Source organism: Plasmodium gonderi (genome assembly GCF_002157705.1).
Source record: "Plasmodium gonderi DNA, contig: Chr05, whole genome shotgun sequence".
NCBI classification, from domain to species: Eukaryota; Apicomplexa; class Aconoidasida; order Haemosporida; family Plasmodiidae; genus Plasmodium; species Plasmodium gonderi.
In genome coordinates, this window is record NW_021628930.1 from 672,035 (window position 1) to 685,669 (window position 13,635).

Genomic DNA, 13,635 nt, shown 5'->3' on the forward strand with positions numbered 1-13,635 from the left:
GAAATGTTGCAGCGAGAGGGGGTTATTAGCTATGTATTAATGTCAAGGCGTGGAGCGTAACATGCTGTTCAGCGAATATGCAAGATCACACGTAAATCATGTGTATATATATACACACATATACACGTGTACATATATATGTGCAGTATAATATATATTATACATCGGGACTGGAGTGCAAAACGGATTATTGCCGTACCTGCTCGTGTACACATGCTGGTGTACCATTCCCCCGTCCCCCGTCATTGTCAGAACTAGTCATTGAGAGAGAGGAAGCTTTTAAAATGGTTATGAAGACAAAGCAATGGAACATCACTACGTGTTTGTGGTATATCTCTTTGTAGTATACATATGCAGTAGTATAAAATTGAATAAATATCACAATGGTAGAGTTTCAAGAATAAATAATCTAATGAACATTTCAAGCAATATAATCTCACAGAGGGTAAAGAAAGACAAGATTGAGCCAATAAAAGGGTATAATAATGTGGGAATGGAGAATACTATTGAGAAAGGCGAGATAAATGGTAAATGCAATATTATGATAAGGTACTATGATAAATCAGATATTTTCCGTAACAGTTTTTTTTTAAGCATGGATGATAAAAACAATGTAAAAGATATTAAAGAACAAATTGAGAATTTACACGGAATACCAACATCCTTTCAACAAATTATATATGAAAACAAATCACTAAATGATGACATAGTGATACAAAATTTAATAAAGGATAAGAAAATAAAATTGTTAAATTTAAATCTTGTTACCATTCTTCCACATATCTTTATATTTGGTGAAGAGAAATTAGTTAATGGATATAAAAAAGAAAATAATAAAAAAGTTCAAAAATTGCAAAAAAAAATAAAATATTGGGGTTATTTGACATTACTTAATGAGTATAAAAAATTATTACACCATTTGGAAGAAAAAAATTATGTCATTTGTCAAAATGATATTATACAGTCCTTCAAAACATTCGATAAAGAATTCGAAAAAATGTTACATGATAACAGAATAAATTTAGACAAGATAAAAAAAGAAATAGATCAACTCCAAAATTTGAGTCGGAAAAAATTGATGCTACGCTTAGGTGTTGACTATCCACTCATGAGCAATTTGCTCATAAACAGAATTCACGAATTAATCAATTTTTACTACCTAGGAGATATAAAATCGGTTCTTAAATTTTCCCTTTTTTTTTATATTCTCTATAAATATGCCAACTACCCTCCCAATGTCAAAAGGCTTTTTCTCTATTTAACGTTTTCTTTCTTACTAGCGCCCTGCAAAGCTGTGTACATGCTTTTCCACTTTTGTTTTTTTTTCGTTCCTCGGGGTCTCCTTTTTCGGGGTTAGTGCACAAGCGTGAATATCTCTCCCTAGACACAGGGCGAAGTCAAGTGACCTTCTCATCTCTCGCTCAACCCCTTGTTGTCAATTCAAATTATTTGCTAGGGCTTCAACACACACTTGACACGTCCATATTTAATATCTCCATATTTAATATCTCCATATTTCATCCCCTCCCCTCCCTCAACCCCTTTGCAGGTTTCACAAATATTATGTCCGCACCATACCAACAAATACTTAAGTGTCAGTAGAACTGTCCCAAATCTCCAATTCGGTAGTAAAACCTCCCAGTATTTCCGTTCCCCAAAAATTTTTGGTTGAAATGTATGCGGAGAGTATTGTGGATATTGTGAAACTGATGATGAACGCTTTTTTGTTTTTTCACTTTTTCACATATGAAATGTTACACTAGGGGAAAAAGGTGTCCTCCTACCCTTCACAAAAAATGAATATAACAATTCAGAGAAAAAATTCTTCCCCCTTCGAAATTTTTTTTTTTTTTTTTTTTTTTTTTTAATGTATGCCTTTGCAAGTTGTCCATTTATGAATTTACCTTATTTATTTTTATATTTTTTTTAATTATTTTTTTTTTTTTTTTTTTTTTTTTCGCGTGACAATAAGTTTATGAAAATCAGTTCAGTTATGTTGTATGTGTTTGACATTTTTTCCCTGTATGCTTCTTCATACCTAGATATATATATATATATATGTATGTATCTACATGCATCCCATCACATGATCTATTTATGAGACAATTTATTAGCATAGCTTTTTTATTTGTCACATTTTTGCAACTCGGAAAAATAACACATATATTACACCATATGATATGGTTTTTATTTGGTATGTTGTTGATATATATATATACCACATATGCAGTTGCATTCAGCAAAAAAACTATATCTATAACATAGATCTCGCTCTACAGTTAGTAATTTTTTACACACATTTTCACTTTTTTGAAAAATTTAATTCTTATTCATCCTTTTTTTTTTTTTTTTTTTCCACATGATCGATCATGTGATGAGTTGGTAGTGTAAATATACAACACCACACTTTTTTTTTTTTTTTTTTTTTTTTTTTTCACTTGCAAAGCAGATCAACATGAATAACACATAAATTATGGGATTTATAACTGGTTCTTTGCTCTGTATCGTTATTTAAAATAATATGGTATGATGATACGATCGAAATTATTATCATTCTTATCAATGTTCTCCTCTCATTGTGATGACAGGGTCTGGTGCAAATGATGAAAACATTGAAAAGGATGAGAAGTTGGATGATAAAATTTATGAATTTACCACCTTTTCATGGTAATAACGATGAGAAAAAAAAATAAAATAAAAATGAACATATAAATATAAATACAAAATTATAAATAAACAAATAGAATATGTGAGAGTTCTTTTTTTTTTTTTTTTTTTTTTTTGTGATTTTATATTTTATAACTTGGCGCACCGTGGTTGCCGGTTCCAAGATACAAATCTCACTGTATAGTTTTTTTCTTCCCATTTTTCTTTTTCTTTTCTTTTCATTTTTTTTTTTTTTTTTTTTTTTTTTTTTTCCCTTTAAACGCAAAAATGAGAGCTCACTTAATGATGCCTGAAAAAAAAAAAAAAAAAAAAAAAAGCAAAAAATGAAAAGAAAAGAAAAGCAGAGAAAAGCAGAGAAAAGAAAAAGGGTTAAGCAAATTGAAATTTAGCAGATGACAGGGAAGAAAAAATAAAAATAAATAAATAAAAATAAGATAACCATAAAGAGGAAAAGCTAAACACAGAAAATTAAGCATACTTGTGGTTATACGTTACATATTTTTTATATCTGCATTTACACTACACCATTTTGAAAAAAAAAAATAAAAGGTTATCACATCTCCCCACAAAAAGCTATATTGTTGCCATTTCACTACTACAGTACTATTAAGCACTTCTAGTAACTATACTCGTTTCATTGTACTCATGCCAAGATGATACAAACAGGTATATAACTTTCCATAATTATGTTTAAACACACGATAAATAAAACTGGCAGGAAAAAAAGAGTGACAAAATAAAGTAGTTTCCAAAAAAACACGTTAACTATTCTCCTCTGTTGAAGGCCATTTTTGCCTCTCCATTTTTGCATCCCCATTTTTGCATCCCCATTTTTGCATCCCCATTTTTGCCGCTCCATTTTTGCCGCTCCATTTTTGCCGCTCCATTTTTGCATCCCCATTTTTGCCGCTCCATTTTTGCTGCTCCATTTTTTCATTTTACCCCTTACGATTCTTCGAAAACCATTTGCACATTTTTAGAAAGGAAAAACTGGGTTGATATCGATGTAGAAGATGATGAATCACAGAATGAAAATGATAATAGTAAGTTGAAATGGAATAAAGAATAAAATAGATGATGCACGAGTTTAGTTGCACAGTTCTCTATAATGAAAACCAGTTCATTTGAGATAGACTCAAAATTGAGCATGTAATAACCACCACGATGGCACCATCATCACGATAGCACCATCACCATGAACAGCTCTCTTTAACTCGAAGCATATTCAAAAATAATACATATATTTTCACCACCCCACCACCATTCCTCTTTTGCAGAAAAAAAGTGGGAAGACATAGATGCAGATGATGATTTAGAGAATAATAAGAAGCTTTCATACTTTACCAATTATGAAAATGGTGTTAAAGTCGTGACAAAGTATTCTGAAAATTTGAAAAAACAAACAGTTAAGGTTGGATTTATACCACCCATCCCCCGAGGCGTGACTTACCATCCTCGCATGGGTGATTCTTCCCTTTTGTGTGTTTCTCTCTGGCATTCGAATTTGGCACATTCGAATTTGGCGCATTCGAATTTGGCACATTCGAATTTGGCGCATTCGAATTTGGCTCATTCAAATTTGGCGCATTCAAATTTGGCTCATTCAAATTTGGCGCATTCAAATTTGGCGCATTCGAATTTGGCGCATTCGAATTTGGCACATTCAAATTTGGCTCATTCAAATTTGTGACATCCCCATTTGTGACGTCCCCATTTGTGACGTCCCCATTTGTGACGTCCCCATTTGTGATGAGCATATCTTGTATTGTGTCTCGACCCTGTCGCCTATGCTTCTCCATAAATTACATACACACTGCACAACACATATGCCACACCTCATTTGTCGTGCAGGTAACCAAGAAAATCAAAGAAGTAGTTATAAAGAAGAAGCTAAATAAGGAAATTAACAATCGACTTAATTTAAAAAATTTTAACATTGACACTGTAATGCATTCATTTATGAGTGCGTGAAAAAGATTAAGACACTCGTTTTTGTATGAACATTTAATCCTTTTGATTTGTTTTATTTTGCTTATTTCTGTATATTAGATGACGTGATAATAGTATACGCTATATAGGGAGAGAGAGAGCAGCGTTTATTTTATTATTTTTATCCATATTTTTATCCTTATTTTTATCCATATTTTTATCCTTATTTTTATTTCCCTATTTTTCTTTATTTTTATCCTTATTTTTATCCTTATTTTTATCCGTATTTTTATTTCCTTATTTTTATCCGTATTTTTATTTCCTTATTTTTATCCGTATTTTTATTTCCTTATTTTTACTTCTTTATTTTTATATCTTCTTCCCCCCACTGCAGTGCAGTTCTGTCATAGTCGAACCAACTGATGTTGTAAATATAGAAGTGCCAAAAAACAATTTACTGGATTTTCTCAAGGGAACAGAATATGATTACTTGTTCTCAGAACAAGCAGACAAGACAGCTAAAGATTTGAAAAATAGATTCAAAATATTTAAGGATGAAGATGTGGAGGTATGTTTAACTATATTTTTTTTTTTTTTTTTTTCCATTTGCTATGTTCAAATGTAACATATGACAATGTATGATAATCACATTTGAAGTGTATTCCAATCTGTATTTGACTCATTTTAGATGTATAGTTACTAATTGTTACCTTTTTTTTTTTTTTTTTTTTTCTGACTTCTCAGGAAACAAAACCAGACGACCCAAACAAATTGAATGCAAAAAGAGATATGTTGTACTATCGATCACACGTAAGTATTTACATTTCAACATGTGTGTTTTTTTATGAGAGATACACCTTTCCCATTTTTGCAGACAAAAAAATGTCAAATGAGAATGTATAAAAGTATATAACTGCATGTTCTATTCAATGATTTCACAATCACATTAGAATTTTTGTTTATCACCCTCCCTCATTTGCATATCTCACAGGATACCCAAAATAAGGAGTGTACTGTTCGCGTGACGAATTTAAGTGAAGATGTGAATGTAAGGAGAGAAACACGATACAGGTGTATGCACCTGTACATGCACGAGTGGGTATATGCACCTGTACATGCACGAGTGGGTATATGCACCTGTACATGCACAAGTGGGTATATATACCTATACATACGTGAGTGCTTATTTTTTTTTTTTTTTTTTTTCCCTACTGCAGGAAAGCGAGTTATCCAACTTATTTGGACGAGTTGGACAAATATCCAGAATGTTCTTAGCCAAGCACAAGTAAAACAAAACCAAAACATGCATATATATATATATATGTACACGATTTGATGAATAAACGAAAAAAAAAAAAAAGGAAAATCACATGTGCATATAGTGACCCGTTTTGTTCACTATGCTTGTCGTGCAAAGATATATTTTTTTTTATGCAAAAATGTACATGTATTTTTACTATTCAGGAACATAATTAAATTTTTCTCTTTTTTTTTTTTTCTTTTTGCTTGTTTCATTTATTTCAGGGAAACACAAAATTCCAAAGGATTTGCCTTTATTACTTATTCCAATAGGGAAGAAGCAAAGAGAGCTATCGAAAAACTGAATAGACATGGATTTGAGAATTTGTTATTAAGTGTAAGCAAAGAAAAAAAAAATTGGTACAACATTGAATGATGAGTATAAAACAGTGTTATCTTTGCTTATTTATTTATCCAGGTATATATTATGTCCATTTAACATTTTTTTTTTTTTTTTTTTTTTTTTTTTCTTCCCATTTGACAGGTGGAATGGGCTAAACCATCCAACAGATGAAGGAAAAGACCCTTTTGCGTGTTTCCCCAATTTTGCGTTTCCATTTCTGCTTCGCTTTTTTTACTTCTCCATTTTTTGGACCATTTTATTCCATTTCCCGCCACCTTTATTTCAAAAGATCAACGCAATTTAACTTATACTGATTATTATTTTCAATTAAGTTATAATTTATGCCAAGGCAATACCTGAAAGAGAAAAGGAAGAAACATCATCCCAGAGAAAAAAAAAAAAAAAAAAAAAACGGAGGCATATAAAAAATTAATAGATGAATAGATTGAAGTTGGGAAAAAATACGGATGCGGGTGGGGTGGGGAAAAGGGGTTACTGTGTAAGCTTTTTTTTTCTCGTTCCCTCTTTTTTAAAAAAAAAAAAAAAAAAAAAAATCATTTGGATTAACCATTCAAGGAGGTGTATTTCCTCAGCATGAACTATCTTAAATTTCTGTTTTATTTCTTCCCAATATTCTTTCAAGTCACGAAATGAATTTCTATATTGCATATCATAAATGGCAATCAACAAATCCACAAAGTTGTTGTCTACAAAGGTGCGTGTGGGGGAGTGGAGGAGAAGGGGTTGAAACGGGACATATTTATGTATGCACAGAGGAGGTAGAACAGTAAAATCTACTTTTGATGCATGTGAATGAACATTAGACTTAAGAGGTAAGAAGGACGGCTTGCTCATATATAGAAATATGAACGAAGGCACAAGGGAGGAGGGGAGGAGGAGGACCTTTTATTTTTTTTTGTGGGATGAAAACAGAGCTACGTTTCTTCCTCATTTTGTTTGCCTCCCCTTTCATCTATCCATCCTTTCTTCTTCCTCATCTCCTTCCTTTTTTTTTTTTTTTTTTTTTTTTTTTTTCAATTTCATTCTTACCATAATAATCATACATGTAAATAATTTTTTTCTTGGGAGATTTTCCATGGTCGCTAAAATGAGAACCGGAATTATATTCATTGTCATGTTGAATATGTTGATCAACTTTTGCATTTCCATTCTTCAGATACCTTTTTGCACTTTCTATAGTTGTCGAAATAATATCTGTCGCTTTGTTAATCACACCATTACTCTTCTCTCCTTCTGTAATTTGAGATGTTACTTGAGTGGCGACATTTCCTTCTTCACTCAAGATTCTACTCCCTTCAACTGTCTTTTCATTTTTCAGGGAGTTTAAATACGAAGTTATGTAGCAAATCTTGTTTTGGCTTTCGCTTTTTTTCATGAAGTTTGCAACTTCCGCGTGCAGCTGCGGTGAGGAGGAGAGAGGGGGTATATAGGGGTGCAGGTGAAATTGTGAAAAAAAGTGATATTTGCCTGACCGTTCAGGTAGTTTCGGGCAAAAGCCACATACGCACACGTGTACATATATAAATATATATACATACATACATACACACACAAGAACATATATATACATACACACACAAGAACATATATATACATACACACACGAGAACATATATGTATATACACCCAGGTATGCATGCACGTATGCGCGCGCTTCTCCATTCTCCTCACCCGGCCCTCGGGGACATTGTACGGATTTGTTATAAAATTGTAATTCACTTCATTGACTACAAAGTCCAACTGTCCTAAGTTCACGTCCGTTGATTTTAAGTAAAAAGGCATGTACAAATCGAAGATCTTTTTCTCACATTTCATTTTGTTATTATATTTCATAAAAGACATTATTTGTATTTCATGATCATCTAATGTTTGAATTTTCTCAAAATTTTCCTTTTCCTTGTTTTCTTTGTTGTACTTTTCTATCTCTTCGTTCATGCTGTTTTTTAGCAGCTCCTTACGCAGTTTCTGTGTTATCACGTCGAAGGGAAATTTTCCTAAGTGAGGATGATGCAGTGATGATGCAATGACGATGCAGTGACGATGCAATGACGATGCAGTGACGATGCAATGACGATGCAGTGATGATGTAATGACGATGCAGTGATGAAGTATAAGCCGCTAAACAGTACGTGGACGATGGGGAAGTGCAAGAAGAATGGCGAAGTGTTACGATTTTATAGCAGCATAGTTGAGCAATTCTGCAAAAGTTTGCACACACAACTTCTAAAACATGTAGGGAGACACATTTTGACATAAGCACATCATGTATGCATGGTAAAAAAATATGATATGAGGAGCATCATCATACCGGTAAAAACATAATGCTTAGCGTTGCTGACAGTAGAAATGAAGCGAACTTCATTTTGATATTTATAATTATACATATCCAAATATCCACATATATGTGTTTGTTTGATGTAATTATTATATATATAAATGAAAGCAAAGTAAGACGTAAGAAAGAATAAAATAATTAGAAAAAAAGTTTTAAATAATTCTAAAATAGCATATTTTTTGTTTATTTTTAATTCAGTTAATGAATTTATACTAGAATCATCAGTTAATGTTTGTGTGAAGAATTGGCTGCTAAACATTTTTTTTAAATTTTTTCTATCAATTTTTATTGTTCTTATATTCCTATCTTGTTGTTTTTCATCCTGTTTAGCATCCTTTTCTTGTGTTTTGTAATTCATTCGATCGTTTCCTTGGTTCTTCATGTCATTTGATGTTTTCCTAGCATCTTCAACTTGTTCATTATTATCTCCCTCTCCGTTAACTTCCACATCTCCAATATCAAAATTAAATTCATTGTCCAAACTCCTATACACATTTTTTATGTCTCCCCTCGACTTTTTATATTTTCCATCCACAATTTCAAAGTTTTCCATTTTGTTCAGAAATGGAGAATTGTCAATTTTTTTTTCGGACATTTTGTTCTTGACTAGATTTTTCCTTTAGATTGAGACGCGAGCATAAAAAGTAGGAACACACTATTCCAAGTCTGTTCAGCCTTAGGGAAAATACCTGTCTGGGTTTTGATATGTGTATATTTTCCAGTTGGGTGTAAAACAGAGAAAACACACGCTTTTTCTCTTTCCTTCTTTTTTGTCTGCTTCAAAATTTGGAGATGCGAAAAGTCTGCATAAGTGTAATAGTTAACATAAGTGTAAGTGTGCGAAAATGGAAGTATTTGTGCCATAAAGTTTGGCTTAACCATGAACCTTAAACCCTCTTATTAATATTTTTTTTAAAAAAAAAAAAAAAAAAAAAAAAAAAAAAAAAAAAACACTGTAAGGGTTTTTCCCTTTGTGATAAATTTACAGTATGTGTGTGTGTGTTTGGAATTCGAATAGTTACAAGATTGTAATGTTTAATTTTGTTTAGTTCTGTTTAGTTCTGTTTGGTACCTCTTTGCTTATTTGGAGAATTTTTTTTCTTTTTTTTTTTTCTTCTTTTTCTCGGTTCCGCTTTGATACCCCTTTTTACCCACTTTGGATTTTGAGTGTGGCCCACTTCGAGCCTCACTCGGGGCTACCACCTACCCAAGTGGTGCATCTAAATTCAAGTGCAAAAGAAAGGAGTGAGTGAGTGAGTGAGTGAGTGGGGGTGGGTGGGTTATGCTAAAGAGACAAGTCTCTCACCTCTTCTCCACCCTAAAAAGGTGGCATAAAAAAAAAAAAAAAAAAAAAAAAAAAAAAAAAGCTCGTTTCTTTGCAAGTCTGGCTTTATTTTTAAAAAATCATTTCTCATTTTTTAACACAGCTAGAAATGTGCTGAAAAGGAAGAAAAAAAGACGAAGAAAAGAAGAGGAAAAAAAGGAACGGAAGAGGAAAAGAAGAAAAGAAGAAGGAAAGAAGAATAGAAGAAGGAAAGAAGAATAGAAGAAGGAAAGAAGAATAGAAGAAGGAAAGAAGAACAGAAGAAGAAGAAAAAAAATGAGCTCATAATTCCTGGTGCTAAATGTGCATAACTGTGTGAGTGTTCCTTACTGGAGCATAATATACATACATACTGTTTGTCATAATTTTTATGCATGCATGTGTAACGTTTCTCTTTTTTTTTTTTTTTTTTTTTTTTTTTTTTTACAAAGTCCCGTGCAGTGTGTTGAATGAGGAATTGCGTCCCCCTTTATTGGAGGGCTATACATGCAACAGTATTCTTGTATATGTTTAAAAAAAAAAAAAAAAAAGAAAAAAAAAGAAATGACAACTCTCTAAAAATTACGGCTTCCTAAAAATTACGGCTTCCTAAAAATTGCAGCTTCCCAAAATTGCAGCTTCCCAAAATTGCAGCTTCCCAAAATTGCAGCTTCCCAAAATTACGACTTCCTAAACGAGAATTACATTATTAGCATTCTCAACATTGCAAAAATGGGGAGGGGCCTCTATTTTACCAGAATATAAAAAAATAAAATAAAAAAACGAGAGAGAAAGAGAAAGAGAAATAAAAAAAAAAAAAAAAAAAAAAAAGGAGTAATAAACGCCTTTTACCTTTCCTATTTTTATTTATTCATCTATTCGTTCATTTTTCTGAATTGGTCAGAACTTGACTTGTGTATATACATAAACTTATTTCCAACTTTAGCATAGACCCACAACACTGTACTATTTAACTTATAAAAAGGTGGCTCAAAACCTCAGTCTCGTTATCTCCAACACCTTTACATTGTGCCCGGAAAAAAAAAAAAAAAAAAAAAAAATGAAAAGGAAAGACAAACAATTGATTTCTATGGGAAAGGAGGAGATAGATGAACTGATTGGGAACTCATTAAAGTCAGGAGATACAGAAGAACATCCGTATTTTTTGCAGCAGAATAATATATACTGGGAAACTGGGCATAGGACATACATTCCCTTTTTTCACTTTTTAATTCACAAGTACACGAACAAGATAATAGACGACCAGGTGAGTTATAACACACACACACACGCACACCCTGGTTTATTTTTCTCCTTTATGCATTTCTCCATTTTTACTGTGCTTTGTGCATCCACCGTTACACACATCGATATGTAAGTACACACATCGATATGTCACTACACACATCTATATGTCACTGCACACATCTATATGTCACCACACACATCGATATGTCACCACCCATAATGCCACACCGACTACAGATCAGGAAATTCACAAAAAGTGTGCAAAGTGTACATCATACCCCATTTGTATTCCACAAAGATGGTTATTTTAGAAGTTACTATGCTGATCCAGATGTAAACATGATTTTTCACTTAAAGAAGAACACAAATTTTGTTTTTAATTCAACGGGAACTCTTAGTTCATATAACTTACTGGAGAATAATTCTTCCTTTGATAAACCAACACACATATTTAATCAAGTGCTCATGAGTGCTTTTAAAATGGATTTGAAAAATGCCATAGAAGGAGAAGAAGGAGTGTCTGTGTAAATTGGGTAATAAAATGAAGGTGCTTTTTTCCTTATTGTCCAAACTTTTGTCTTAAGCTTACTGTGTGTATCTTTTTTGTGCAGTTCATATTTTAGACAAAGGAATCAAATTGTGTGAAGCATAGGACGCGTTGAAGAAAGAAAAGAAAAATAATAACGTAAAAAAAAAAAAAAAAAAAAAAAAAAAAGGGGAATGTCAAACCATCCACACCTCTATATTTACCACGCACCAAGAGAAGAAAAAACTATTCATTCACCTCACAAATGTCGAATCGGCTTTGCTTTGCCCGGTTTTTCTTTGCCCATCTCTGCCTTACCCACAGCTTTTCTTTTCTTTTACTACCTCCTTTTTTGTGGCCTCGTTTTTGATTCATCCTTTTTTCCTTCTTCCGTTTTATCGTGCCTGCCCTCCCCCCCTTTTTTTTTTGGAGGCTAAAAACAAAATGGTTATCTTTCTTTTCGTACTGAATTTTTTTTTTTTTTTTTTTTATTTGTTAGATCATCTTTCTTATTCGTTTTGACGAAATAAGAGAACCATACACTAACTCAAAAATAAATAAATTTATAAAAAAAGAAAAAAAAGGGATTAAAGAAATAAAAGAAATACCATTTCGCTAGCTTGAAGGGTAAAGAAATGTCAACAGCGAGGGTGCGTTAGCGAAGAGGCAAATACCCCTGACTCGCCCCATATATCGCTACACACATAAATGTATACATGCCAGTTGAATATCTTCTCATTTGTGTGACATTGCACACACACACCTCCTCCCTTAAGATCCGAGTGGGTATGGGTTCGTAGAATTTTCCATTTATTTTTTTGCCATTTCTTTGTATAGTGTGTTTGAAAAGGGATTGAAGTAGATAAATAAATATGAATGATCAGATGGTGGCGTGGCGAGAGAGAAAGAAAGGTAAAGACTCCAAAATTTGTATAGTTTTTTCTCTTACTATACTGTGATTCCTTAAAATTGTGAAAGCATTTTTTTTTTTTTTTTTTTTTTTCTCCCACCTGGATTTTACATTCTTCGTGTGCGTGTAAGGGAAATTGCAACTAGGACTTAGGATATTCTTTTTGTTAGCTTTAGAGGGTTTTTTTTTTTGTTCTCGGGGTGCCGGGGGGGTTGGCATATATACATATATATAAAGATATATACACACATATACATATATATATATATATATATATGTATATTTATTCTTTTCCTCCCTCTTTTTCAAATTGTAAAGAGAGAGGGTAGGAGAAGAGATCACAGTACACTTTCAAAGTTCAAAAGTGAGGAACAATCAAAGTGGTAAAGGAATGAGGACAGTGGCAAAACGACCTGCAAAATAACTTAAGGTACTGCACAAAAATGTAAGAGTCTTTTTTTTTTTTTTTTTTTTTTTTCCATTCTTTTGTTTCATTTTTTTTTTCATTTATTTTTTCCCCTTTTTTTTTCCCATTTTTTTTTCCCCTTTTTTTTTCCCCTTTTTTTTCCCCTTTTTTTTCCCCTTTTTTTTTCCCATTTTTTTTCCCCTTTTTTTTTCCCTTTTTTTTTCCCCTTTTTTTTTCCCTTTTTTTTCCCCTTTTTTTTTCCCCTTTTTTTTCCCCTTTTTTTTCCCCTTTTTTTTTCCCATTTTTTTTCCCCTTTTTTTTTCCCATTTTTTTTCCCCATTTTTTTTCCCCTTTTTTTCCCCATTTTTTTTCCCCTTTTTTTTCCCCTTTTTTTTCCCCTTTTTTTTTCCCATTTTTTTTCCCCTTTTTTTTTCCCATTTTTTTTCCCCATTTTTTTTCCCCTTTTTTTCCCCATTTTTTTTCCCCTTTTTTTCCCCATTTTTTTTCCCCTTTTTTTCCCCATTTTTTTTCCCCTTTTTTTCCATTTTTCCCTCCAACTTCTTGACCCGGTGGCAATCACACATAAAGGAATACATGCTGGAATGCAGAAACGCAACTTGGCTTCACACACACGTTAAAACACTACAC

At 32.4% G+C, this 13,635-nt stretch overlaps 4 protein-coding genes across 4 annotated transcripts; 3 read left to right on the plus strand and 1 right to left on the minus strand.

Moving 5' to 3' along the window:
* Window positions 1–304: 304 nt before the first annotated feature.
* Window positions 305–1,602, plus strand: PGO_051600 (ubiquitin; the record flags this gene model as incomplete). The annotated part of the gene is made up of 2 exons (XM_028686538.1): window positions 305–1,352; window positions 1,550–1,602. 2 exons carry the CDS (start codon window positions 305–307, stop codon window positions 1,600–1,602), a joined length of 1,101 nt encoding a protein of 366 aa, XP_028542339.1.
* A 1,718-nt stretch (window positions 1,603–3,320) lies between these two features.
* Window positions 3,321–6,409, plus strand: PGO_051610 (eukaryotic translation initiation factor 3 subunit 4; the record flags this gene model as incomplete). The annotated part of the gene is made up of 10 exons (XM_028686539.1): window positions 3,321–3,333; window positions 3,648–3,710; window positions 3,945–4,078; window positions 4,519–4,611; window positions 4,991–5,164; window positions 5,341–5,406; window positions 5,588–5,638; window positions 5,814–5,881; window positions 6,121–6,232; window positions 6,380–6,409. The coding sequence occupies 10 exons, from the start codon at window positions 3,321–3,323 to the stop codon at window positions 6,407–6,409; spliced, it is 804 nt and encodes a 267-aa protein (XP_028542340.1).
* A 106-nt stretch (window positions 6,410–6,515) lies between these two features.
* Window positions 6,516–9,189, minus strand: PGO_051620 (hypothetical protein, conserved; the record flags this gene model as incomplete). Its single annotated transcript, XM_028686540.1, has 5 exons — window positions 6,516–6,594; window positions 6,807–6,945; window positions 7,289–7,658; window positions 7,931–8,253; window positions 8,568–9,189. 5 exons carry the CDS (start codon window positions 9,187–9,189, stop codon window positions 6,516–6,518), a joined length of 1,533 nt encoding a protein of 510 aa, XP_028542341.1.
* A 1,768-nt stretch (window positions 9,190–10,957) lies between these two features.
* PGO_051630 (conserved Plasmodium protein, unknown function) lies at window positions 10,958–11,673 on the plus strand (the record flags this gene model as incomplete). Its single annotated transcript, XM_028686541.1, has 2 exons — window positions 10,958–11,164; window positions 11,383–11,673. The coding sequence occupies 2 exons, from the start codon at window positions 10,958–10,960 to the stop codon at window positions 11,671–11,673; spliced, it is 498 nt and encodes a 165-aa protein (XP_028542342.1).
* Window positions 11,674–13,635: the final 1,962 nt, after the last annotated feature.